The sequence below is a fragment of the Triplophysa rosa genome, linkage group LG14 (assembly GCF_024868665.1).
Source record: "Triplophysa rosa linkage group LG14, Trosa_1v2, whole genome shotgun sequence".
Lineage (NCBI taxonomy): Eukaryota > Metazoa > Chordata > Actinopteri > Cypriniformes > Nemacheilidae > Triplophysa > Triplophysa rosa.
This window is the reverse complement of record NC_079903.1, coordinates 22,225,845-22,253,223: the sequence shown is the minus strand read 5'-3', so window position 1 is coordinate 22,253,223 and position 27,379 is coordinate 22,225,845. Positions and strand designations below refer to the sequence as shown.

The 27,379-nt window shown below is 41.4% G+C and overlaps 2 protein-coding genes and 1 long non-coding RNA gene across 3 annotated transcripts; 2 read left to right on the top strand and 1 right to left on the bottom strand.

The window, feature by feature from the left end:
- On the top strand, positions 1-3,671 carry tmem106ba (transmembrane protein 106Ba). The gene is made up of 8 exons (XM_057351092.1): positions 1-133; positions 593-781; positions 917-980; positions 1,626-1,785; positions 1,894-2,034; positions 2,293-2,342; positions 2,427-2,480; positions 2,723-3,671. The coding sequence occupies exons 2-8, from the start codon at positions 601-603 to the stop codon at positions 2,841-2,843; spliced, it is 771 nt and encodes a 256-aa protein (XP_057207075.1). The 5' UTR covers positions 1-133; positions 593-600; the 3' UTR covers positions 2,844-3,671.
- LOC130564740 (uncharacterized) lies at positions 3,529-5,021 on the bottom strand. The gene is made up of 2 exons (XR_008964298.1): positions 3,665-5,021; positions 3,529-3,629 (listed from the first exon to the last, which is right to left on the bottom strand). It is a non-coding gene; the product is annotated as an uncharacterized LOC130564740 (long non-coding RNA).
- Positions 5,022-5,831: 810 nt separating this feature from the next.
- On the top strand, positions 5,832-26,883 carry irs1 (insulin receptor substrate 1). Its single transcript, XM_057350891.1, has 3 exons — positions 5,832-7,593; positions 7,717-10,975; positions 24,813-26,883. The coding sequence occupies exons 2-3, from the start codon at positions 7,717-7,719 to the stop codon at positions 24,815-24,817; spliced, it is 3,264 nt and encodes a 1,087-aa protein (XP_057206874.1). The 5' UTR covers positions 5,832-7,593; the 3' UTR covers positions 24,818-26,883.
- Positions 26,884-27,379: the final 496 nt, after the last annotated feature.

Genomic DNA, 27,379 nt, shown 5'->3' with positions numbered 1-27,379 from the left:
TACGACCCCGATGAAGACAGGAGGTGGGGTTTGACGAAAGAGGTTGCGAAGTGAGCAACATTGGGACAGAAACAGAATAACGACATTATAGCGACTGACTGTAGTTTTGTTCAGACGGAACCCTTAAATTAAGGTAAAAATGATCGTTTCATATTACATCATAAAATACCTTAAAGTAAAACTAAAGGGTTTCATATCGGATTTGACGGGTTTTGTAATGCGGCCTATTTGCACTTACAGCGGTATTACATGTTATTAATGATTATAAAGTAAAAACTGATCTGATACATTAATATGCTATAAAGTTAATGTGACTGTATTACATAACGTTACATATATAACATGAGAACCGTCGTTGGCACGTTGTGTTCTCATATCAGCTGTTGCCATTTGCATGTGCATTGTTTACCAACACACAAAAGCCAGTTTTACTAGGTTAAAGGCCACTGTTTTTTTGCGAGTGGTTTGTCAGCACGTGTCTGCTTTACCAGTGTTTTCCCTCAGTTTGACCATAAGACAGAATGCATTTTCAGTCACGTGGAAAATACGTGCGCTTTATTTCAGATTTGACGTTTACTTTATTTCCTGACAGGTCCAACCATGGGGAAGTCTCTCATTTCTATAACAAATAAAAAAGAAGATGAGAGGACTCTGACTGAGGACTCGGAGACTCACAGTGAGGATGATAAACACGACGTGTCACAGTTTCCATATGTTGAATTTACAGGCAGGGACAGTGTCACCTGTCCAACCTGTCAAGGGACAGGGAGGATCCCAAGAGGTTAGGACAGATCTGTCAATCTACAATATCTATCTGTACAGTTTTTTGCTTTATTGTTTGTTTATTGTATAGCTCTTTATGTGTACATATCAGTATATCAGTTCATTTTAACGTCCTGTTATTGATATTTTACAGACCAAGACAACCAGCTTGTTGCTTTGATTCCATACAGTGACCAAAGGCTAAAGCCAAGACGAACGTAGGTTTCGTGAATTTTTTTTTTCTGCAAGAGATAGGATACTCGCATAGGGCTGGGCGATATATTTAAAATGTGATATCTCAATATCTTTTAAACATTTTGATCCTCGATCTTTGCCATTTTGATTTGCTCTAGAATAATTCCGTTCTCTTGCCCCATTAAAAAGCATGAATTGGGTTGTAGAAAATACAAAGTGCAAAAACACAAAAAAATGTGACCAATTACGATTCTTTCTATTAAATGAATCCTCCCCATGTTACAAAATGTTCGTTTTTTTGGAGATGAATTGATCATCATAATTTATTTAATTCGTAGTCTTATTCCACACCTCTCTTGCTTGTTGTTGCCATTTTTATAATGAAAAAAGTTACATTTTGTGAGACATAAGGGGGAAGTGATCTTTGCCATATTAATCTTTTCTTCAATATATGAAATAAAAAGATGTAATTTTATGTCTCTGCACAATTATCTTTATGTTATCTTTGATATATCACCTAGCAGATGCACAAACATATTGTACTTACATAAGTATTATGTAGATATAGAGGAATTACTATCTCTGCATTTGACTGTACACGTAGACATATAGACCACCCAGTTCCAGAAACGGTCTGACTTTGTGGCATTTTTATCTCGACATCACAGGACGCTGTACGTGTGTGTGTCGGTCTTTCTGTGTCTGTTGCTGTCTGGCCTGGCCATATTCTTTCTGTTCCCTCGTGCTATTGACGTCTCCTACGTTGGCGTGAAGTCAGTCTATGTCACCTATGATAAGGACCAGCGGAAAATCTACCTAAATATCACGGTACCTCCTTTTTAATTGAGATTTCAAACGTAACACAATGCCAAAGGTTTTGTGATTATGCTTTGCTTTCATTAGATTAAATCTTGATTATATTTTTCGCTTTCTCAGAACACCCTGAACATCACCAACAATAATTACTATCCGATTCAAGTGGCCAACATCTCAGCACAGGTCCAGTTCTACAACACTGTTATTGGAAAGTGTCTCGTCAGCAACATTACCACTATTATCCCTCTCGATTTGCGACAGGTGTGTGTTGGTTAAATTAGATGGTAAAATGTTATATGTATACGGGTGCATAATAAAACTGTATCCATCTATTAGCTTAAGAAATGTCTTGACTCTTTTTCATCGAGGCCCAAATGTTAATCAAAGTTAGTGTCAGACGCATTCAGATAACAGAAAGAGAAATCTGTTATGCTCTCAGTGTACAGTAGCTGTTTATTCAGTTGCGTGTGAATTTGTAATCTGATTACATTAGCAAAAATGTCATTTCCTCATTTTTAGATTGATTTCACTGTTCCCACCCTTATAGCCAATGAGATTGACTACATATTGTGAGTACCTGACCGGTTATTGATTTTCTTACACAGTGTGCTTATATCATATGTGCATTTTAATTGTTATCTTTTGTTTTTCAGCGACTACTGCACCTTGCCGTCAGTTAAAGTGCATAACATTGTTGTCATGATGCAGTAAGTAGCTTTCATTCAAGTGAGTTAATCTGATTGGATGCTGGCTGTGGTCTCATGACAAAATTCCACACGTATTGTCTGTACATTACCTTTACTTTGATTTGTAGAGAGGTAAACGATCTGATTTGATTTATTAATGCAGTTTTTTTGGACATCGGATGGCATGTGTTGGGTTGGTTTACCTAAAAGCAAAGTACCCACTTCATCCACTTACTCCATTTATCCAAAATGTGTCCCTCCAGGATGACTGTAACCGCTGTGTACTTTGGCCATGCTGAGCAGGTGTCTCAGGAGAAATACCTGTATGTGGACTGCGGGGCAAACACCACATCTTCTCATGGACACATGAGTGTAATACAGTGATGCTTTTCCCCACGTTCAACGATTCCTCACGCTCTCATGTGATGAAACAAAAACTAGTGGCATGCTTGAGCATATAAATGTTGAAAGAAGTGCATACTGTAGACTGATTGATCAGTGAGAGTTGATGCCTTATTACATCTGATACACCGAAGCACTTTAGTATCATTTGGGAGATGGGACGGAAGCAACAGAGGTTTTACCATAGGGCTGCAAAACATCAAACCACTAGAATGTTATCCGTTAATCTTTCCGTTTGTTTGATACGTTTCCCAGTGTGTTGCAATTTAATCCGTTAATTTATGCACATGTTATTCTTTTAGTCACTTTATTTTCAATCTCATATTCAGTGTATATGTAAGCAACATGTTTCAACCCAATAGCATTAACAGATTTCTCTGTGTTTGATGGTCTGTAGGTGCCTGGCAACTTCCAGCCCCTCAGAGTGTGATGTAAATAACTGTGGGCTTCTGACCTTAGAGAAAAAATCATTTCTTTTAAATGGGAATGTTTGAATACAAATTTTTTAGAATGAGATATCAGATTCATTTCCAAACACGAACATTTAAGACCCTGTGAATCCTTTTTTAGGTGACACCTAGTCTCAGGTGACGTCATTTCTTTTTGTAAATTTAACTCATAAAGTACCATTTCAGGGTAACAATTGCACATGAATTAGTTTTTGTTAAAAAAAATGTATTTTTTTGTCATATGGAATACAATTTATTTAGAATTGTGGAAAAGGGCCTGATTGATGTCATCGCGTTTTTGCAAGTGCAGCGATGCAGCCTTTCAGCAGACGCACACGCCTGGCCCGAAGTTACTAGTTCCTAGTATTATAACCCAAAATAATACTGGCTAGACATACTTTTAACTTGCTGGCTAATGTAATTTATCAGCAATAATCTGCAGGGACTCATGCACAGTAACGTTTGTTTATGTTGTTGCTTTGAAACAGTCTTATTTATCTTTTTTCAAGGGTCACTAAATTCCACCAGAAATGCTTCTCCTTGACATTGATGTAGAACATTTATTAGATGTTGTTGTGTTATTTTATTCCGTTTCATTTTCTTGTTTTATGTTGAAATGGCACTTTTACATTACATTTTTTGATGACATTGAACATTTATTTTAGGGTAATGATATATCAATAAATATGATTTCTTTAAACAAAATGTTTGTTATATATTAGTTACAAAACATGAGTTATTTGTTATTATATTATGTTTATTAGTCCAAATTGGGCATCTTTTCATACTTTTAGTTATTATTAATAAATGCCTTAATTTAGGACAGTGTTTCTCAACCATTCTTTACAAACATTAAACATTAAACAAACATTAAAATATGTGAAATCAAAAGATTTATTAGTGTTTGGTTATTTATTTTATAAAGATTATACAGTCAAACCAATAATTATTCAAACCCCAGATGTCATTTTTGATATTTCTTTACTAGTGGTTGCAGGACACTAGTTCATGTACGTAAGTGAGTATGTTCTTCTTCCACCACGCATACGTATTCCTCTTACTTTTTCAACCACTTCTCTATGTCTGGCTTGGTCCATGTTTATGTTATAATTCAAACGATTCCTCATTTCTCCTCTTTTTTATAGATGGTAATGAAATTACATAAAGGAGTGTCGCATGTGTCTTTAGCTACAATTGGAATCATCTGTGGTTGGTCCAACTGTTTTGATAGCATTTAATTTTTAGAATCAAAATACATTTCAATCAAATATCATTGTAGAAATACAGAAAATTGCTGTCTTATTCAGTTTTGTATTATGTTATTGTTTTGAACTCAAGTTTAACAATTTTGAAAAGAGTATGTAGATGTGTGCATCATTAGTCTGTAGGTACACAGAGTTTTGGCAATTGTTGTGTCTAAGTGAGAAAAGAATTCATGAAATTTGAAAGAAGTGGTCAATGAAAGCATTTTGTGCCAGAGCAATGATAAATGATCCACAGTTTAGCTCACACATATGTGCTCACTGTGTGAAGAGTTTTGAAAAAGTCATCAAAGTATGGAGAAATGTGTCCTAGCAATTGTAAAAAACTGTAATATTTACCAAGGTACTGTTCAAAAACACTTTAGCATCTTGGTTTTAAACTACAGTTTAATATAATAAATAATGCAATATTTTTTTCATTTGAACTGGCACCTTATTACTGTTAATAAACACCACTGGTTTTATCCTAGTTTGTTTACATAATGTCACATCTATTGTGCCTTTATGGCGCTATAGGGGCTTCTGAACTTTAAAAAAGTGTGTGTGCGTGCGTGCGTGTGTGGCTTCTGAACTTTAAAAAAAGTGTGTGTGGGAAGGGTAAACCCCAGGTATGGGGACAAAATGTCCCCACAAAGATGGCAATATCCAAAACCCTTGTCCTTGTGGGGACATTTTTTGTCCCCATGAGGAAACAAGCCTATAAATCATACAGAATGAACTTTTGTGAAAATGTAAAAGAGCAGACAGTTGTGTGTGATTGTTAAGGTTAGGGGTAGGGAATATGATATACAGTTTGTACAGTATAAAAAGCATTGCGTCTATGAAATGTCCCCATAAAACATGGAAACAGACCCAATCACTACAGTCTGTTGTCAGTATAAAGTCTTGTGGCGATTGATCATCTCTAGATTAATACCACTTAAATAAAGCCATTAGATAGGGTGTGATCATTTTAAATTATTGTTTTTAGTTTGTCACAACATAATGAACTTACTGCTCAGATCTTTTGTGTAAATTTTTATTTAGAAACGAAAAAGTTACAAAAAAACGTAGATGTAATTTAAATGTGAACATTACACAACACAAGACTTTAATAAACTGAGAGATAAGACATGGGAAAGATTTTTTACAATGCCTATGAACCTTTCAATCTTGTGTTTTGACAGCAGGTGGCAGCAAGTGCGCAGTGAATGTGGAGAGAAGCTGTGAAATCTGGAACTTCACCAGCAGGCAAGTTAGATTAAACAAAAATGTATAAACAGTTTTGTGCAATATTAATATAAGGACTATGCTTCATTTATACAATGTAAGCCAATCCTTTGAAACCTGTTGAATGGTTTTTAGTTTTTATATTGCACCGCTCATGTTTACATTACAGATTTCCCAGTGGTATCATTTTGGGAATAAAACAATCCAAATGATTAAATATATATGTACCTTATTGCTAATGGAAGTAATAAGATCCTAATGGGATTGAATAGAAAACAGAAAGTCCTGTTTACCACGTTTACCCAGTAGAGTTCTAATTAATTTCTTAGAAATCTTTAACCAGGACCATCCGGTTATAATTGTTGTTTTGAATATTTAGCTTTTTCCTTTACATTGTGGTCTATGAGAACACAGATCAAGATTACTGGGGTAAATCTCTGATTGCGTGAAGCCCACCAGCTGAAGCTTTTCATTGTGTCCATATTCCACACCTCTAAGAAACATTAACCATGGTTTTACTATAGTAACCATGTAGGCTATACATAGTATAAAACATGGTTACTACGCATTTACTGTAATAAAACTATTTTTTCTAAGGGGTATTTTTTCTCAAGAAGCTCAAACCTGGCTGCAAGATATGTCAAGTCCTGCCACGACAAAAGAACAACCAGCGCAACACAACACAACACAACACAACACAACACAACACAACACAACACAGCACAACACAACACAACACTACACACACAAACTGACACTATGACAGGATCCTATCACCTTCACTTAGAACTTTCACCAATACTTTGCTCTTTTTCTGTTTACATTGAGATGTACATATACATACTTATATACTTTTATTAGATTTTTATCTTAATCTGTATTTGTGCATGTTTATATTTAATTTCCCTGTACTTTGGCAATGTAAAATGTTGTTTTATCATGCCAATAGCTTCTTCGAATCTTGAATCTTGATAATGTGCCGCTATATTATAGTTACAATAACAAGATGTAATTTCATGGAGCTTCATCTTATAAATCAGTGCATCGTATTACATTGTCCATCTTATTACTCGGTTATTTATATAAATAGACAGTCACGGTACGATCGACTTTACATTTTAAAATTGGGTATATAAATAACGTCCGCGGATAGTCACATAGCGTCTTTCCAACAGCCTGTAAATCAAACTTTTGAATCGCGTCTCCTCTGTGGGGCCCTCCCCCTAAACATCTCTGATAATTGACGTGAGATGTGTCCAATCAACGCGCTCGGTTACAAAATAGGCGGATTCGTTTATTGTATCGTAACAAGCTAGGCTGCAGCCACCCAGTCTGAACTCCACCGTACAAACACACACGAGCGGCGCCTTGTTTTGGTGTCTGTTACGGCTTCGCTAGATAAGAAAACCAAGTGACTTTTGGAGGAACTTTAAGCGCGGAGTATTAAACGGACTCGGTACGCTTCGATTGTAAATAACGGCTGGATGCAGACTTCGCGCCGGTGCTTTGTTTAATTGCACTTTGGGGATTTTTGCAGCAGCGCTTTGATCTCCGGGGTAAATGGGGTCGTGCGCTGCTGACTGCGCTTGTTTTGATACTGCTTTCCGATCTCCAGACGTAAAAAAGTAAACTTTTTGGTGCTTTCCGGTACTTGCAAATATATTTTGAGGATGGCGGATGGATTATTTAAATTGAGTTATGTTACTGTAAAATGCTGCTGAAAACCTACGTGTACTGAAGGTATCGATGAACTCCGGCTGTGCTAACGGGCTAATCAAACCTCCCGCAGGAGCCAAAAAAAACTTGTGAGAGGTGAAAATAAATATATTATAGTTTTATCAATGGAAATCGTTTTATCTCAAAAGTCGTGTTTTTATTTATGCATAACGCTTTGACTTCTAACTCTGTAATATTTGTGTTGTTGTTGTTGTTAAGATGGCAAGCCCGACCACGGAGCAAGGATGTTTTTCGGATGTGAAGAAGGTGGGTTATTTAAGGAAACCCAAAAGCATGCACAAAAGGTTTTTTGTGCTGAGGGCGACGAGCGCCTCCGGAGCGTCCCGACTGGAGTACTACGAAAACGAGAAGAAATGGAGACACAAGTCTGGAGCTCCCAAAAGGTCTATTCCCCTTGAAAGCTGTTTTAATATCAACAAAAGAGCGGATTCAAAAAACAAACATCTTGTGGCTCTTTACACCAAGGATGAATACTTTGCCATCGCGGCGGACAGTGAGACGGAGCAGGAATCGTGGTATCAAGCCCTAGTTGAGCTTCATAACAGAGGAAAGGTCCACGAAAGCGCCCCAGGCAGTGGAGCGGGTGAGGATAATTACGGCGAAACCACGCCGGGACCTGCCTTTAAAGAAGTTTGGCAGGTTATTTTGAAACCAAAGGGTCTGGGTCAAACAAAAAACTTGATCGGGGTTTACAGATTGTGCCTGACCAGTAAAACCATCATTTTTGTGAAACTCAACTCCGACGCGGCCGCCGTGGTGCTGCAGTTAATGAACATTAGGAGATGTGGACACTCTGAAAATTTCTTTTTCATAGAAGTCGGGAGGTCTGCCGTGACCGGGCCCGGGGAGTTTTGGATGCAAGTGGATGACTCCGTCGTCGCTCAGAACATGCATGAGACTATATTAGAAGCCATGAAAGCCATGAGTGAGGAGTTCAGACCACGCAGCAAAAGTCAGTCATCTTCCAACTGCTCGAACCCTATCTCAGTGCCTGTCAGGAGGCATCACCACAATAATCCACCCCCCAGCCAAGTTGGCTTAGGCAGGCGCTCTCGGGCGGAGAGCGTGACAGCCATTTCTCCTGTTAGACCTGGTAAACACAGTCATTCTTTCAGAGTGAGAGCATCCAGCGATGGGGAAGGCACCATGTCGAGGCCAGCATCCGTGGACGGGAGCCCCAGCAGCCCGATCACAACCCGACCACAGTCGCAGCGACACAAGGGGGGATCCAGGCTTCACCCACCACTCAATCACAGCAGATCCATCCCCACGCCCACCTCGCGGTGCTCCCCTTCAGCTATCAGTCCAGTCAGCCTATCTTCCAGCAGCACCAGCGGCCACGGGTCCACTTCTGAATGCCTCTTTCCACGCCGCTCCAGCGCCTCTATATCCGGATCCCCCAGCGATGGCGGTTTCATCTCCTCTGATGAATACGGATCCAGACCGTGTGACTTCCGCAGCTCTTTCCGCAGTGTCACGCCAGACTCGCTCGGCCACACACCACCAGCCAGGGAGGAGGAGATCAACAACTATATCTGCATGGCCAAGCCTGGTTCACTTCCTGGTGCCGGGGGCCAATCACGGAGCCAATCCAGAGGGATGCCGACACCGGTGGAGGAGCCCGATTTGGAGAAATGTTTCAGGAAGCGAACGCATTCTTCCGGTGCATCACCACCAGCTCCATGCCATCAGAAGACTCCATCGCAGTCCTCAGCTGCGTCGCTGGATGAGTATACTGTAATGATGCCCACGCAGCCACGAAGCCGATCTGCATCATCGTCATCATCGACCTACAGGCATTCATTCATGCCCACACATTCATACCCGGAGGAAAGCTTAGATACGTCAAGAACAAATGAAAACACTGGATCAGATCACAAAGATGATGGATACATGCCCATGCTGCCCGGTGTGGTGCCCGCAACCCCAACAGCAAAGAATGGCGACTACATGCCCATGAGTCCAAAAAGCGTGTCTGCACCACAACAGATTATCAACCCCCGACAACACTCGCATGTCGACTCCAATGGTTACATGATGATGTCACCAAGTGGCAGCTGCTCTCCAGATGCCAGCACAAACTATGGCAAGATGTGGACTAATGGTGTCAACCCGAAGCACTCCGTAGAAAGCATGGAAGGAAAAGTGTCATCTTGTGGAGACTACATGAATATGTCACCAGCCAGCTGTTCTACCACCAGCACACCACCCGACTCCTTTTTCAACCCTGCGGAGAATCCACCCAGGCCTGCGTATGCTTACTTCTCCTTGCCCCGCTCCTTCAAACATGCCAACAGGAAACACGACCAGAGCCCTCTTCGGATGTCACTGGGCTCGAGTCGTTTGGCTTACGCCGACTCCTCTTCATCATCCACCAGCAGCGACAGCTTGGGCGGTCAAGGCAACTCTCAACAGTCAGCTGTCAGACCCAAAAGGTCAGAGGGCAGCGTTAGGCTGACACGTCCAACAAGGCTTTCGCTGGATGCGAGCAAAGCAAGCACGCTTCCACGAACACGTGAGAGTCCCTACCCCCCAGAACCCAAAAGTCCCGGCGAGTATGTCAACATTGAGTTCAAAGAGAAGGCATTTTCAGCCAGTTTAGTCTCGCTCTTTCCACCTGTGTTTACAGGAAGCGATGCTGAGGCCCCATCAGACCTTTCATCGTCTGAGTACATGAACATGCAGCTGGGGTCACAGGCCAAGCGGTTAAGCCCAGAAATGCATATTTCCACTTCCTGTTCGGACTATGCCATCATCACCCCCTCAAACTCCGTGTCCTCTCCTCCTCTGCCCTGCGAGAACTTATGTGAACGTGACTACATCAGCATGCAGTTGACATCGGCCCGGGCTAGATATCCCGATACACAAATGATGCTGATGACAGAGTCGTTTTCAAATGCTGATGCCCCTCCCTGTTCTGTATCGTCCAATCACGACATCTCATCATTAAGCAGTGGCCCTTTACCTGGGCTTAGTGCGTTCTCAAGGGTCAACTCCTCTTCTGGACGGAACCAGTGCGCTAAGGTCATCCGGGCTGACCCGCAAGGAAGGCGGAGGCACAGCTCAGAGACGTTTGCCTCCACGACGACCGTAGGGTCGGCCGATACATCGGCGACCAGTCAGTCAGGTGATGTAAAGCGCCACAGCTCTGCCTCTTTCGAGAATGTGTGGTTGAAACCAGTTGAGGCTGCAGCCCCTGCTTCTCCGACTGCACTAACCAATGCACGAAGGGAAACCTCTTCGGTTCCCACGGTAACAAGCCGTGACCAGAACGGCCTGAACTACATCGATCTGGATCTTGTACAGAATGGGGAGCAGCATGTTCCGGACTGGAATGCGTTTCAGCCTCGGCCAGTTGAATTGGGAGCTGTGGAAGGTATAGAAGAGCTCAGCGCCTACGCCAGTATAAACTTCCAGAAAGCGGATGAGACCAGAGGGAATCTCGCAAACAGAGAAGGTAAGACCGAGTGTGTGTGATCATAGAAAAATGGCTAACAAGAGAGCATCTGATGAAGTCTGTGATTTGTGTCTTGAGGATACGCGTTGGCAAACTTTCCCTTTGTCTGCCTTCCTGCCAGGAACATTTAATAGGTGATATGCGTATCATATGATTATGTCAAAAAACAGCCCCCATTCATCTGTGCAGGTTGAGTCTTTAATGGAAAATCCCTGTTTGTAATCTTAGGAGAGGGATGAGGGGGGTCAGATTTCCTCTCACTGATGACTGGGCCTCTTCAAGCTGATAAATGGACATATTTGTGAATGAAGGCAGAAAGGGTTTGCATGTCTAAGCTTGTTCTCCATGCTGCAAAAGGATAAAGCACACATGTGTGTTTGTGAGTCACTGAGGGGTCTTTCTTTGCACGGGAGCTCTTTTGAATGGAAGTTTATTTAGCGTGTAACTCAGCTCTACAGGGATGTCATGCAACCGTGTTGGAAGAGCTGCCGCTGCTGCACGTTTTCAGCTTTTATGCCAACCCGATTCTGTTTCTTAGTTGCTTTAGTTTATTTATTTGCCCTTCAGCGAGTGTCAAAACATGATGATTTTCCTTCCTGTTCATGATATAGGCTTGTAGCAAAGCAGCGTAGATGTCCCATGATGCATCTGAACTCCTTGCCCTAACGATGATCATGCTGTGAAGCACAGTGACTAGGCTACTATTCATCTATATTTGTTTTGAAATCAGAATAGAGTGGAATTGTGGTATTCAGGGTAAAATCAAACAAATCTGATAGAAAACAGTAAATTCATAATACCCCGGTTTCACAGACGAGGCTTATGGCTAGTCCCAGACTAAAAGGAATTTTGAGCTGTCTCAACTTAAAATATGTCAGTGCCATTGATTTGTCTCAAGATGCACATCGGTAATGTTGTTTCTAAGGCATTTTAATAAAAGCGACTTAAATAGCCTAAATTAACTAAGGCATAGTCCTGACTTAGGCTAAGCCTTGTCTATGAAACCGGGCCAAAGTGTCTTCGTTTTTTTTTTATTTGATCATAAGTAATGTGACGGATTCACCCAAAATTGTACTTTCGTCATTTATTCACCCTCATGTCATTCCAAACCTGTACGAACCTGACGTTCTTCTGCAGAACCCAAAAGAAGATATTTAGAAGAAAGTTTGTAAACTAACAACATTGACCCTCATCGATGTCCATTGCACGAAAACAAAACCACAGAGACATTTCTCAAAACATCATCTTTTGTGTTCCACAGAAAAAGGGTCATAAGTTTTGAATCCATGCGCTCGTATCCATCCAGTCTGTTTTCTGTATGCTTGCTTGACTTGGTCGCGTTATGTTTGAGATATTTGAGGGGGGAGTGTTGCGTAACCAATGTTTTTTGACTCTGGGAGGCCTTATGTGCGTCTGTTTGTGTGTTTCTTAGCAAAACCCCCAAAGTTCCTCCAGAGAAAAAAGCTGCTATGACTTGGCTTTGATAAGTGTAGGTGACGTCATAAAATGTGGGAATCCTGTTTTTGCTTTTTTGTATCTGTATGAATATTGCATGTTTTGACAGGGTGCCTGCCTAAAGCTTCCCTTCCCAATTTCATCGGTCTCCTCTGACACATGTTCTGCCCATCGCATGCTCCTGTGTGGCTGTATGCCAGTGCCATCCATCACTATGGTAACACTGGTGCCGCCGTGCTTTTTTTCCCGCGTCACAGTGGATTAAGGGGCCACAGGCTGAGACGCCGGGGGCTTCACAGAGCCGCATTACCATTGGGCAGTGGTGGGGTGGGGCGGGGTGACAGAGTTCTTTGGTGGGTTTGGTCCGAGTGAAACGATTAGAAGCCCTGCCCACCTCAGGCCACCGTGATGGGGTCACCCTGCAGAGAGCCTTCTTGTCCTCATTTCCCTCTCTCTCTCTTGCTCTCGCATTCTCCATTTCATCCACTTTTTTTTCGTCTACCTAGGTTTCATTCATCCTTTGTTAGAGATTTGAAGTGCAAAGGATGGTGGGCCAACATGATTGGTTAGGGGTGGGGTTTAGGGATCAGATCATGGTGGAATTATGAGTATTAAATGGAATCTTTTCAGGTTGGAATCATGCATTGATGCATTGCATTGATGATTAGTTGTTTTCTATGAATACTTTTGTTATTTGATATACTGCTATTTAAAGCAAACAAATAATCTGAATCGATCTGCAATCAATAATGTCTTGGATTAAAAATGATCAAAAATGTAACGAGTACATTTGTAAAGGTAAGCCATTGTACATCACTATTAGCAAGACCAGTTAATTGACTGAATAGAAAGGCCTGTAATTTGACAAAGCAAGTTGAAATACTATCAAAGCCACATGAAGTAGAATCATAAATTATGGCTAAACTAGAGACTACTGTCAAGGTCATCAGAAGAAAGATGAGAGGTTGGCAGGTCCGCTGCTCTGTTCTTTGATGGGGTCCTCGGAATGCATGTGAACGTGGAAATGAGAGGTGTGCACGAGTAGCTTCAGGGTTGGAATGTAACGGCAGCCTTTGTGGCTGTTTTACAGAGCGGCTTGTTAAAGTAAGACAGGCAGAGATATGGTGAGATGGAGGGGAAGTCGGGAGAGGTAGGAAGGGGCACACGGCAGGCGAAAGAGAAATAGGGAGGTTTAAGGGATTAAATGATCAAGGCTGTGTGTAAGAGGAACTTTAAGTTTCGGTCTTGCAATTGTAGGTCTTCAGTAAGTGTTTTGCATGTAGGGACACCAGCGTCTTTAGAGAACATTTTTAAGTAGTATTTTAGGATGCAATGTCAAAAATTAGCGGAACACCACAGAAAGTGAGAAGTAAACATTTCAAAGTAATGTGAAGTGTGTTTAGCATTTCATTTTTTATTCTGCTCTATTTAAACCAGATGGCTGGGACAAATTTAAAGAACGTTTTTACTATCAATGCAAAAAATTGTCACTTTTCCCTACAGACGTAGATAAAACTTATTATTCATGCACCGTATTTGAATATTTGACATGTAAGGTTTAAGAGGTGCTTTTTGCTTTCATTATTCACTCAGTTCGTTAACTCTTTTCTTGTGTATTTAAGTGTATGCAAGGGAAAGGAACTGGCCTTTAAATCATAGTTGTTGATGTGAAAAGAGAATGACGAAGTTAATATCTGAATATTTAAAGGTCCAATGTGTAAAATTTAGCGGCATCTAGCGGTGAGGTTGTGAATTGCAACCAACGGCTCACTCCACCCCTCCCTTTTGAAGCAATACGGTGGCTGACACAGAACTAACATGTTGTCACGTTTTTGCTTCTTTGCCGAAGGAGATAACGTATTTATGAAACGCGCTCTGTAGAGCAGTTTGTCCGTTTAGGGCTACTGTAGAAACAACATGGTGAATTCCATGTAAGGGGACCCCCGGTATACTGTAGATAGAAATAGATCATTCTAAGGTAATACAAACATAACGCTTCATCTAGTAAGGTCTTTATGCACTTCTGAAGACATAGTTGGGTATATTATATTGCATTTCTGTCAATAGATCCTCCAAAAAATGACACATTGGATCTTTAAAAGAACCCTGAGAAACTTGGATGATGAATTAGCCAAATGATTTCCCGCTTTATGAAGTCAAATTAGATCCTGGTAATCCACATGAATATTTCCATAAATGATTAACTGTGTGGCTGTTGTATCATTTCCACAACAAAGCTTTGCCCTGCGCCTTATCCGCCCCAAGATAGAACCCTGTGGTCTTTCACGTTGTTCTTCAAAGTACCTCAGAGTTTGTCAGAAATTTCACACAGAGTACTCGTGCTGCTAATGTGTTGCTGTCTATTTCGGGTGAGGGTCGGAACGGAAGGATGTGGTGGTGAGCTTGGCCAGGTATCAGTGTTCCTGATCTCACTATGAGACTTGGCATCAAACCGGTGGACGTTAGCCATGAGCTAGTTATATTCAGCCGAGAATGATCTGTGCTGGTATTCCTCCACTGCTTGACAGGCATTTGAACTGACTGTATGGCCCAACTGATGCGTTGGGTGCATGAAAACAAAGTGTTTTGCATACTCTGCCTGTGGCAGGTGACCAACGCGGTCACTCTTCAGATTGGTATGGTCTCCTGGATGGGACGTGGCGGTCTTTTTAAAGAGATCACAATGTCTGGCTGGACCAGCGAGGGTATAATGGAACACGTTCTATCAATAGATGTAATGTAGCAGGCTTTGTTCTTTGACGGCACTGGATGTGCGCGATCTTTGCGTGCTGTCCGTGTGTGGACACTGGCAAGGAGGGGATGTGTATGTGTGTTTTTGTGAAAAGATGAGCAGGAGTCTCGAGCTGCATTTTTGTTTTATTTAAATATGAACAAATTTCACTTGAGATGTGTTCTCATGTTGCCATTTATTCACCCTTAGACCCTATCCACACTAATGCGTTGTCGTTTGAAAAGAGTCGTGGTGCGCATGTGGTGCAACGTGCTCTTCAGCTGCGGCTCATGGTTAAAATACAGACGCATGGCAAGCACGCTGAAATAGAGAGAGACATAGTCGCGACGCGAATGAGGTGCAACGCACTCTCTTCACTCACAGGCAGTCACCACAAGAGAGCAAGCTTCCATCCCATGCACTTGCGTGCATTTTCCATGCAGTTTTAATGCTTTTGAGATGGTACTGGTCCGCTCCGAGCAGGGTCTCATCAAACTGTACATAATTAATCGCAGTCTTTGCGGTAGGGCTGTCGCGATAAACCAACGATAAATATCACGTGCATTATGCACAGCTTTTGAGTGAAGTACAGGAAAATGCTGCTGCATCCGAAAGCCAGAGGGCGCTCTCGTGCAGAAACTCCAAATACACACCGCAGAAGAAGACCATGACTCAGTCTAGAATCTAGGAAAATGCCTATGGACATGTTTTTATCACTGTTACTCAAGCCTCATCAGGTATTTTATGATAATAAAGTATATTTATAATGATCATGTTTGACGGGTGTTGCTTTTTAAAATGCACATTATAAGCGACTCAAACTCGCACTGCTTTTAGATCGAGCAGCATTTCCTACTGATCCCAGAGGACAAGCTATGCATTAAAAAAATATCGACACATTGCATATCGCAGCCAACTTAATTTATTGCGATACCACTAAATCCTATTGAAATCATCGCGCAACCCTACTTTGTGGTTAGAAAATCGCTTTTTATCACATCAATTGCAAATGCAATTAATCGTTCAGCCCTACACTGAGATGACGTTTTTGTCAACGAAAACTCTTTTCGAAAACGCACTCGAAAGTGGATACATTTGAAAACGCAGTTTTTGCATTGTAGTGTGGATGAGGAATATGGAGGGGTTTAAAAACGATGACGCGTTTTTTGTCATGTGATGCAGTTGTTTCGGCTGCTCTCCTGTTTGATAGCATTGTCAGTTCGTGCATACTTTCGATTGCATTTTAGGAGACGGAATATTTTATTACTCACAGTTATTGTTTGGCAGCGAAGCGAGTTAAGTTTCACTTTCGCAGCTTTATAGTCTTGTGTTACCCGCAGCAACATCTAAGTTACCTCATTGTCCATCTATTTAAACAAACGGTCTTTGCTCCACATTGCTGTGACATTATAAGGCAGAAAGTAAATAAACGCCTGACAGAATTACACATGCTAACGTGTCTTGGGTGTCTTAGACGTGTCTTTACATGGATATAAGCGTTTTTAGACGTTTCAGTGTGGATGGGCAGCGTTTGGGAAACGCTTGAAAATGCTAGTGTGGACGAAGAGCATTTTGAAAACGAAAACGAAAAAGTTTTCAAATGAAAACGCACCAGTGTAGACTGCACCTTATGTGATTCAAGCCTGTATGTGACTCTTCTTCTCGTATGATATTTTGAGAAACGTTGGTAACCAAACAACATTGGCCCCATTGACTTGTATGAACACAAAACCACGGAGACATCTCAAAAAGCAAAGTGGTCAATGGACGGACCGCCCAACAATATATGATGAATATTCCCAACGAGTAATTACAGAAACGGTTTATTAAACTATTGTTTTTGTCCCCACCAGTTTTCAAAACAAAGTTACGCCACTGCGCTGCTTCTGCCGCTCACTGAACAGAGAAGATGCCAAGAGAGACACTTTTCCACTCACTGAAAGTTAAAGTTTATCCTAAATGACGCTAGTCGCTTTTCTGAAGGGAAAACACCGCACCACTGCGCACCTTTGTGTGTATTCATGCAAGCGACGCGGGGGTCTGTGACAGATGCATCTGCACCGCGACTCACCGCTGACCGCGCCGCACGTTTTCCAAAACGGACCAGGCATTGTAAGTAAGCTAATGAATGGGAAACACACTGCCCTTCGCGATCGTGTTCAGGGCAGGGGTAGTAGCCTACGATCACGCTCTAATGAAGGGAATGACTAAACGGGGAGTGACAAATTGCCCTGATTGTAATCGGTCAAAACGATGGACGGCCTTCAGATTTTTCCGTCACTGGTAAAATAATCTGCCAATGATGGAGAATTTTCGGTTAGCGCGACCTCTGGTGCTAAGTGTTTCTTTGTTGGATCAGTGTGTGTATGTGTGTCAGAGAGAAGTAGTTCTGTTGTCCCACTCCGTTGGTCTGGACGAGTTCCTCGCGGCCCAGTTGGATCCGTTATGTTCTTGTCCTGACTTCACCCCAGCCACTCGCACACACTCTCTCTTTCTGTCCTCTCTCTCTTTATTTCTCTCTCTCTGGTCAGGGTTGGGGCAAGGCCAGCGCAAGGACAGGGAGTTCAGAAAGATATTACTGTAAAAGACGTCAACACGTGCGTGTGTGTGTGTGTGTACGCTTGTTTTAGGTAACGTGTGTATTTACGGCCCTTAAGTTCTTTTTTACGATGTTATGTTTGCTTTTAGAGGATGGCGGCAAATCTTTTGCTTTTTGAAGTTCGTTCTTTTCTCTCCGCAACAACGGAGCAGCCGATGATGTCCAAACGAAAGCGCTGCGAACTCACTGACTTTGTTTTCACTTTCCTCACCGTGTGCATATAGGCCGTCGGTTTCTGAGTTCTTGAGACTTTTTGGTGTGTTTTTGTGTGTGTGTGTGTGTGTGTGTGCCCTTGTCGCTGAGGTCAACGCGTCAGTGGAAAGTTTCTCAAAGGAGTTCGCTCAGGCATGCCTGAGCCTCAAGCGGCTGCCTGTTATTTTCCTTTTGCCTACTCTCTGTAACAGTTTCAATGTTGCTTTCCAGATAGTCTTGCTTTGTTGTTGTACCCCATTTGTTCAGAGCACATCACGTGTGCTTGTTTGTGTGTTAGTGAGTTCACTTGATCATCATGTAAAGCATGGTAATCTATAGAGAGGTCATGGATTCACAGGTGAAGTTTTTTTCTCTCTTGAAGTGTCCTGGTATTAGCATTTAAAAATGGACGGTTTCGTTAACATTCGATGTCGACTGTACCAGATTTTCTGTTTTGAGGATACCGTGGTATATAGGGCTGATACAATATCAAATTTTCAATACGCGGTTATCGTAGCCATAAGAATTCATAATAACAATATTATTGCAGTATGTATTTTGAAATTAAATCAATAAATAATGCTTTTAGTCAAATTTGTAACTATTGTTAAAGCTAAATGATATTATATGTATTAACACAATATTAAAGGGTAAGTTCATCCCAAAATCAAATTTGTGTGATTTTTTTTTTTTTTACTCACCCACATGACGTTCAACATGTTTTAAGACCTCCCGGCGTCTTCGGAGCACAAATAAAGATATTTAGGTGACATCCGAGAGATTTCCAGGCCTCCTCATAGACATCATGGTTATACTTGTTGTCAAGGTCCAGAAAAGTACTAAAGACATCGTTAAATTGGTCCATCCGCTCATAGTGGCTCAATTAAATTTCAGACATTTTGTGAAGATCAGCTTATATACAGCGTGCGTCTGCTTGTAAACACAGAGTTGCGCTTCCAGGTTGTCAGTCAGAAAGACAGCGTCTGCCCCCAACGAATGCGCATGCATCAAAGTGCTCTCATGAACGCGCACCATAGACTGACAAGACAGAGGAGAATATATCCATTAAAGTCATTATTTTGGTTTGTTTTTCCCACAGTAAATCATTCTCGTCGCTTCAAAAAAATTAAATTGAGCCACTATGAGCGGATGGACCAATTTAACGATGTCTTTAGTACTTTTCTAGACCTTGACAACAACTACCTATGAGGAGGCCTGGAAATCTCATGGATGTCACCCATATCATGTATATTATGGTATTAGGTATATTATGATTCATACCGTGAAACTGATTTTTGGTAATATTGTTGCTATACCACTACCATCTGAATGCGACTACTGCCAGTTACACAGGTTACTATCCTTGATGGTTTCAAGATACTTCAAAGCACACCCTTTGTGTCCAAAATAATGAAGATCGTGAGTCATATCTATCTTTCTTAACTTGCGATCAAGACTTGAGCCACTTTCCGAACAAGAGAGCGATTGTGGGGCGTGTGAAGTGGGTCATTGTAAGCCTTCGCCGATAAGTTCTTTGAAGATGGAAGGATGCGGTGCGTGCAGGGAGTCGGACACCGAGTGCGTTTTCACCTGCATCCATATCAGGGAGAGCAACTGCCGACAGCCATCTTGGGCTGAAAGAAAATGTGCTTTGAGTAGGAGTTCCTCACGGTTTGCAGCTCCTAGGATGAGCGCAGCGGCGAGAGGAGGGGAAAAGCAGTGTGTGTGTGCCTCAACTTGCTGAAGTAGGCAAAACATCTGGTGTGTGTGTGGGAGATGGAAGTTTTTCCTTTGCTAAAGGGAATGGTATTTGGCACACGCTGTCTCTTCCACATCACACACACACACGGAGCTGATATAGATGCTTTGTTTTTTTCTCCGGCCTCCACAACGGACCGCGCCATTGTTCGCCCGTCACAAACACCAACATTTAATCCCTGTTTTGTCCCCGAGATGTTTTGAAATAGGCTTGCTTGGGGTGATTTATTTTGGTTTTGCTGACTATTGTTTTTCCATATTTTGTTCGATAGTCAAGCGACATCTGAATTCTGAATTGGTGTGTTACATTGGGGTGTGTTGTGGAAACCTCTGATGTGGCCGTGCGTGCGTGCGTGCGTGCGTGCGTGCGTGCGTGCGTGCGTGCGTGCGTGTGTGTGTGTGTGTGTGTGTGGTTTCTCTTCCAGAACTGTGAGAATGTGAGGTAGTCGGGAAGGTCCTAGTCATCATTTTGTGTGTGTGTACATGTTTTTATATCCCGGTGGGGACCTAAACCTGAATGCTCACCAACACATGGGGGCAAAAAAGCTCATAAATTGTGCAGAACAATATTTTTAAAAAATCTAAAAATGCAAAAAGTTTTCTATGATTTTAGGTTTAGGGGATAGAATATACAGTTTGTACAGTATAAAAAACATTACGCCTATGGACTGTCCCCACGGAGATGGTAAACCAGACATGTGTGTGTGTGTGTGTATACTTGTACATCTATATTTGTGAGGACCGGTTTGAGTTGTAGACCAGCGGTGTGAGGACAAGGAGAGTAAAGTGAAGACATTTTGGCCGGTCCTCACTTCCAGAGACCCCTTTAAAGGGCTGTTTGAGGGTGAAGACTTGGTTTTAGGGTTTAGGTTATAATTTGGTTTAGGGTCAGACATGTAGTTCTGATGGTTAGGGTTAGGGTAGTCTCAGCCTCAGACACGATCCGTTGGCTGAACGTCTGATACATTTGGCACACTTTTTTGGAAACACTTCAACGAGTTCGAAGCCGTTGTCTGATTGGTTAAATTCCACAGGATTTCCGGGAGACGTGTGTGTCGCGTTCTTTAACGGTCTGCCGGGAAAGAAAACAAAGCGGTCCGATCGAATTAGAAAGCTTCCGTGTTACATCAGTGACAATGAGCGTTCATCAAGACCGACTAAACGCTGCTTTTTTAAAAGTATGCGAGGTTCATAGTACAGATTCTTTAAAAGACGTCCAAGAGTTTTGTTTGAGGTACTTAGTGGAGTCTAAAAGAGATGTTTTAACGTGTTTGCCGACTGGATATGGCAAAAGTCTTATCTTTCAAGCCTGGCCGACCGTCTCCCAGAATTTGGAGGGGTACCATAGAGATCCAATTTTGCTTGTTGTTTGCCCTCTCACATCTATTATGGAAGATCAAGTAAAATACCTCACAACGAGATATTTTGGTCACAACGAGATCATCTTGGCCTGCCGCATATGCGGGCCAAGATGAAAGAACAGACGCTGACATAGCAGTTGGACGGTTTAGTCTTGTGTTTGGTTCTCCAGAACTGCTAGTTGGAGTTAAAAAGTGGAGAGATATGCTCCAAATAAATGTTTACCGGGAACGTCTTATTGGCATGGCTGTCGACGAAGTGCACACCGTTGTACAATGGTAAGTAATGCTGTTCTCTGCCAAGTAGGTTTCGTGTATTTTCTGTTTTAAAACTTACTAAACAGCTGTTTTATGCTTACATTAGTTTGCTTTAGTTACATGTGTGTTTAAGCCGGTGCTCTAGGAGACGCGCGCCATTGTAAAAGTAAATTTGGAGACGATCGTGAATGAATGATTTACTAGTTGCACATCGGTCTGTAATTGTGGGGACATTTCCACGCCACTAAACATGACGCAGCACAAAACTATACTGGATTGGTAGCTTCACCTGTCAATCATATTGTCTTTTGGGCGGGCCTTGACCAATAAAAGCGGCCAAAGTTACCAGACCTTCATCATGAAGGTCTGGCTACGCGAGACTGGGTTAGGGTAACGGGCTACAGATTGCATTGCGTCAATGTATGTCCTCATAAAGATAGCTGCGCAAATGTGTGTGTGTGTGTGTAACTGGTTAAAGGGACAGTTCATCCAAAAATGAAAATTCTGTCATCATTTACTCACCCTCGGGTTGTTTCAAACCTGTATACATTTCTTTGTTCTGATGAACACACAGAAAGATATTTGGAAGAATGTTAGCCATTTTCAGTTCTGGGACATTATCTACTACCATAGTAGGAAAGAAAGATATTTAATTTTTTTGAGCACGTAATGAGATATTTTGAAGAATTTAGGAAAACAAAGAGTTCTGGGGCACCTTTGACTACCATTTAATTCTTTCTGAAAACTGAAAATCACTAACATTCTTCCAAATATCTTTGTGTTCATCGGAACAAAGTAATTTTTACAGGTATGAAATGACATGAGCGTGAGTCAATGATGACGGAATTTTCATTTTTGGGTGAACTATCCCTTTAAGAGTGTATTGATTCAAGAGAGGAAGTTCGTCAGTGTGGTTTTATTGTGTTGGTAATCCTCTCTTGCTTCAGAAGTGTGGGATTGAATTCATGTGCGTGTGTGTGTGTGTTTGGCACCAGCACTGAATGTTCTCTGTGAATACGACCTGCGTTCTGACGTCAGTGGAGCCCAATCGCAGCGCTCAGTGCGGCACACATCTGTAACCGTATCCCCTACAGCGCGTGGGGATGGATGTGTGTAGAAGTTCCAGCGGGCTAAATATGTCCCCACTCTCCCAGGTCCTGGCACAACATGTCTGTGTGTGCGCGCATGTTACACGGCTCCCCGGCTGAATGACGTTAGCTCAATGAGCCGACCGTAGCGCCACTCCTCACCCGCACCCTTATAAGGTTCTCTGTGGAGTAAAGCTTTGAATCCCTGCAGCCGCAGCAGAAATCCATACGGTCCTGTGAGAGCGTGCGTGTGAAATTAATACTGTCATGCATGCATCTGTATACATGATTCTTAATCGTTACGTATAAACATGCATGTTACATGTAAAATGTATATGTGTGCGTCTATTTACAGGCGCTGACCCATCCACCCCAAGTTGAAATTAGATGTATGACATACTGTAGGTAGTGCTTAGTCACGGAAAGCCTGCGACGCGCTAAATGTCCCTTAAAACATCTCCGCAACCATATAGCAACACCCTAGCAACCGTTGTTGTGGCATCAAGTTTTGCACAGGAAAGCATTTGGTTATTTTTTAGGGTAATGTAAAAATATTCGATTGTTCATTCATTCACGTATTCATTTACTCATTCATTCGCTTAGTTCATTGAAGGATCATGTATTTTAATCGTTACACTTGACACCTCAGGAATGTTGCAGTGCAGTCGGTCCATCATGACATTACAAGAATTCTGGTCATGTAAAATACTATGGTAGCTCCGCCCCTCATTCCGGGACGTTGTGACTTCCGGGAGCAGTATTTTTGACTGCTTTTTTCCCCCCACGCTATGTGTTTGCACAGTCCGGCAGCTTATAATTTCATTCTCTGCAATTTTCTGCATCTCTTTGGTTTTCTGAGAAAAGAGGCCCTAAAAATGGCCGCCTGTAAAGCGCCTGAATGGGGGGGGATGGGTTGCCAAGAATATGTGAGGGGGCTTTCATGTTCTCGCCACTGCTCCGTCAGACCTGCGGCTCTATGCTCCACTACTGCACAGTGCTTTATTTATATCTGAGGTTTCTCTCAAGCTCAGGCCTGGTCCTTCCTTCCCATAGATATAAGCTGAGGTCTTAGCTCTCTTCTCGGCTCCATCGGTGGGCCTGGTGTCATTTCATGCATTTTACGGTGTCATTTTATGTACACACACAACATGGTTATATATAAAATATTTTTTTTATTGTAGTGACCTAGAAAATCTTATAACAGATCAGACGCTGTGAATTAACCATCTGTCTAGTGTCTACATAGGCAAGGCATAGGTAAGGGAGCGTCTTAAAATAATGGCACTCCATTATTGGCTGATTGGCATTGGTTCGTTAATAGAAATTCAAATATTGTGATAAGTTGTTTTTTTGCAATACGTTTCAGTACAGAATGAAACAATTATAATGTATGCCATCTTGGATAAGATTGCAATGCGTTCTGGGATTGATATGGTATAGTTTTTAGTAGCAGCTGTCTCTGTTGGGGAGATCTTAAAATGTGTTTTAAAAGAAGCAATGAAAAGGCAGTCAAGAATTGATTTTAGAGGTTCGGAAACGTAAGTGAGGAGTATTTGTATTTGTTTTGAATGTCGAAAAACAAATCGGCTAAGTCGTTCCACGTTGCAGTGGCTTGCGCTCTTTCACCATTGACATTATGATGACTGTGTCCAAAGCTACGACAGATTCAAGTCAAAAGTCTGGGAACAAAATCGGACCAGTCTAAACAAATAAGCTCACTTTTAGGCGAGGTTGTGTATTTATGGGGTCATGATTGACAGGATAATGTCAGTTAAATGAGGGCAGTGGTTTATTTCAGGCCAGGTATTACACATTTATAATAAACATCACAGTCATGAGTATATCAGTAACATTTTAATGCGTGATCTCCGTCTATGTTCTGATCTTTTAATCGCAGCCGTGGTGAGTGTTCTATAATGAAAACAGCTTGTAGTTGTTTGTGTGCGTCTGAGTGGATTAGAGGTGCGATTTGGACGCCAAGAGTTGGCAACAGTGCTTCTGGGTGAAACGCACACACGCTTGTAAGTGAATAGATGCCGAGAGACCGGAAGCGCTGGATGGGATAGTCTGCAGGTTACGCCGTCTCTCTATGATGTCATAACACTTGGCTCCTCTCTGCCTATTCAAATCTGTGTTTTGCGTTTCCTTGGAAACGACGATGCTTGTTTATCAACTGTTAGCAAGGTCAGAGCAAAACTGAAATGTCTGAGAAACAGTGGGGTTTTCAGATGACTGGAAAGGATTTTTTTTTGTTTCTGCGTGACACGGAGATGTAGACGCTATATGTTTCTAAAAAAGCAGATTAACAGTATGTTTCTACTCTAAGTAATGTTTGGCTTTTTTGTGTGCGTGCTGTTTTATCAACTAACCTTTGCTTCTCTTTCCATCTCTTTTCTAGAATGAAGCCACAGCATTGAAATCTCTCGCCGTCTCACCACACGCCGGACCTCAGAAAACTGGACCTCAAGAAACTCATTACACTAACCTGATCACGGACCATACCATCACACGGACGCTAACAGAACCATAAGGACAGACCTCACAACATGGACCTCACCGATGCCGGTTTCCACTAACCATTGGCCTCCCGCAACCTGGATCCCTCCAAACCCAACTGTCACTGTGCATACTTCTCGAGACATTACCAGTTCTTGGGTGTCACTGTCCAACCAGTAGCTGTTACGGACTCGGTACAAACGGCTGTTAAAATAATGCCATTATAAATGGTACAACAGCAACTTGCAGCTTTGAGGGACAGACGATGCTGCTGCACTAGCAATTTTGAAATAATAAATATGTAAATGGTGGTACATTATTAGTCAAATGTATGTTTTTTGGTACAGGGATGCTCATCGGAGCAACCATCTGGGTACGGCAGTGTAACTATGAACAGTGTTTATTGTACCGGACGCTACATCACATACAAGATGGTATTACATACGACTGTCAATTGACGTTTATACACCCAGTGCGGACGACCTCAAGCACCCGGACTTGACCTCAGGACTATATGAAAGAGTTTACACACACACAAACTGTGTTTCAGCACTGTGAGCCATGACCGACCTCATGCTGTCAAACACACACTGTGATGTCCGTCAAACCTTTATGAATTCATGTTTCATATCGTACGCTCGCGTTAAACCCCCTATCATTTTATCAGTCGTATCATATATAGATTAAACAAAGTGGGTACTGAATTGCTTTGTTTTTGTTTTGTACTGGTACAAGTTTGGCTTCTAGATCAAACGTTGGTACTTGTTTCAGATTCATGATATGGCGCCCTCTCTTTATTCAGTTGCTCTAGGATCAGTACACGTGAGGCCTTACAGCCCTGCTTGGGCTTAATAAAGAGCTTATTTAAGTAGTTGCGTTCATGGGTGTCATGAGCGTTATTGATAAAAGTCTATCAGCAGTAGTGGGTCAAACTCGGTAGCGGTTCAGCGGGCTGCGGTAAATCTATAAACCTCAATGGAGTACGAGTTACTTTTACAGACAGCGGTACTGGTTCTTTTTTTTAGTATCCTGCTGTTTTCTTTTGGAAGCCAGTAAGAAGTTCCTCAACTTTTTTGAGACTGTTTTATTTTATTACAGTTACTTCCTATGTTTATATTTTGCTTAAAATAACTCATGTTGTGGCGTTGCTTGGGTCACAGCAACACGTTTTAAAAAGGAAAATACTGCTGCTGAAATGAAAAAAATGAACAATCTGTAAATTATTGAATATAGAAATGTTGTTCTTGGTTCTCTTTTAAGAGTTAAAGTATTTAACATTTCATGGTTTGTGTTTTTTTTGGACACATCTTTTTGAAAATGTGTCTACTGTTTTTAAAAAAAATGTGGGGAATATTTGTTTTATTGGAAAAATGTGTTATCCAACTTTTTGAGAGAATGGTACAGTTCTATAGAGTTTCCTTATTTTTTGTAAAAAATGATGATGTATTATGCACATCAGGGACTCCCCACCATGTCCAAATGGAATCATTTTTGCGAACCTTTAATACTTGTGTTCCTTTAACCCTCATTGGCTGTTGCGGTCCTGTAATCTAATAGGCTCCTTTAAAGTCATTGATTTGATGGCAGTTGTCAGTTAAACACCCTGCGGTTGTGTTGATGTTACAGTTTGTGAGATATCACTTTTGTGGCCAGACTTTTAACATCTCAACCAAATTTGTTCTTCCATGTATATAATGCAATGTATAAAGATATTTCCTTATTGATGATGATGGGTATTAGACAGACCAGGGATATTAGGTGTTTATGAACGCTTAAAGCAAGGTGATTGGTCGTTTCGATTGAATTGAAACATTGTAACGACATGAGTGTGTGTACAGATGAATGGATTTATGCACAAAAATGTTTGTTTTACGAATTAAATTTCCAGCAGTAAATTTACTCCCGTTTAGAAGATTGGTATCTTCTGGAATATTAATGTTTAATAAAGTAGAAGCGCTTATCTTTTCAGAAGATCCTGTCTGATGTGTCTTTTATGAATGACGAATGAGACGAGGGTTAGAGAGTACGTTGCGAGTATAGTCACGACTAAAGGTTAAGTGTTTACTATACCTTCTCAATACACATTTATCTTCTTATTTTGCATATTAATAAATTAAGAAATGTATTATGATGGGATGCAGTCACCAATTCTTACTTTCCCACCTCCATTTTTTTCTTTGTTTTGGCCACGTTTCACAATCCAACAGAGTTTTATTTTAGTTTTTGTTTATTATAATTTTAAGTGCTTTAAACTTGGTTTATTTTTTATTTCAAAATTGTCTTAGTTTTTACAATAATTTTAGGTCAATATTTTATTTGAAATGTTTTTAAACGTTTTAATTTTAGTAAACTAAAATAACCTTGCGGTAGATAACTTAAGTTCTTGCATTTCTTACAATATTTCAAGTATTTTACAATATTGCAAGTATTTTGGTAACCTACCTACACTGTAAAGCAAACCTTGTCATT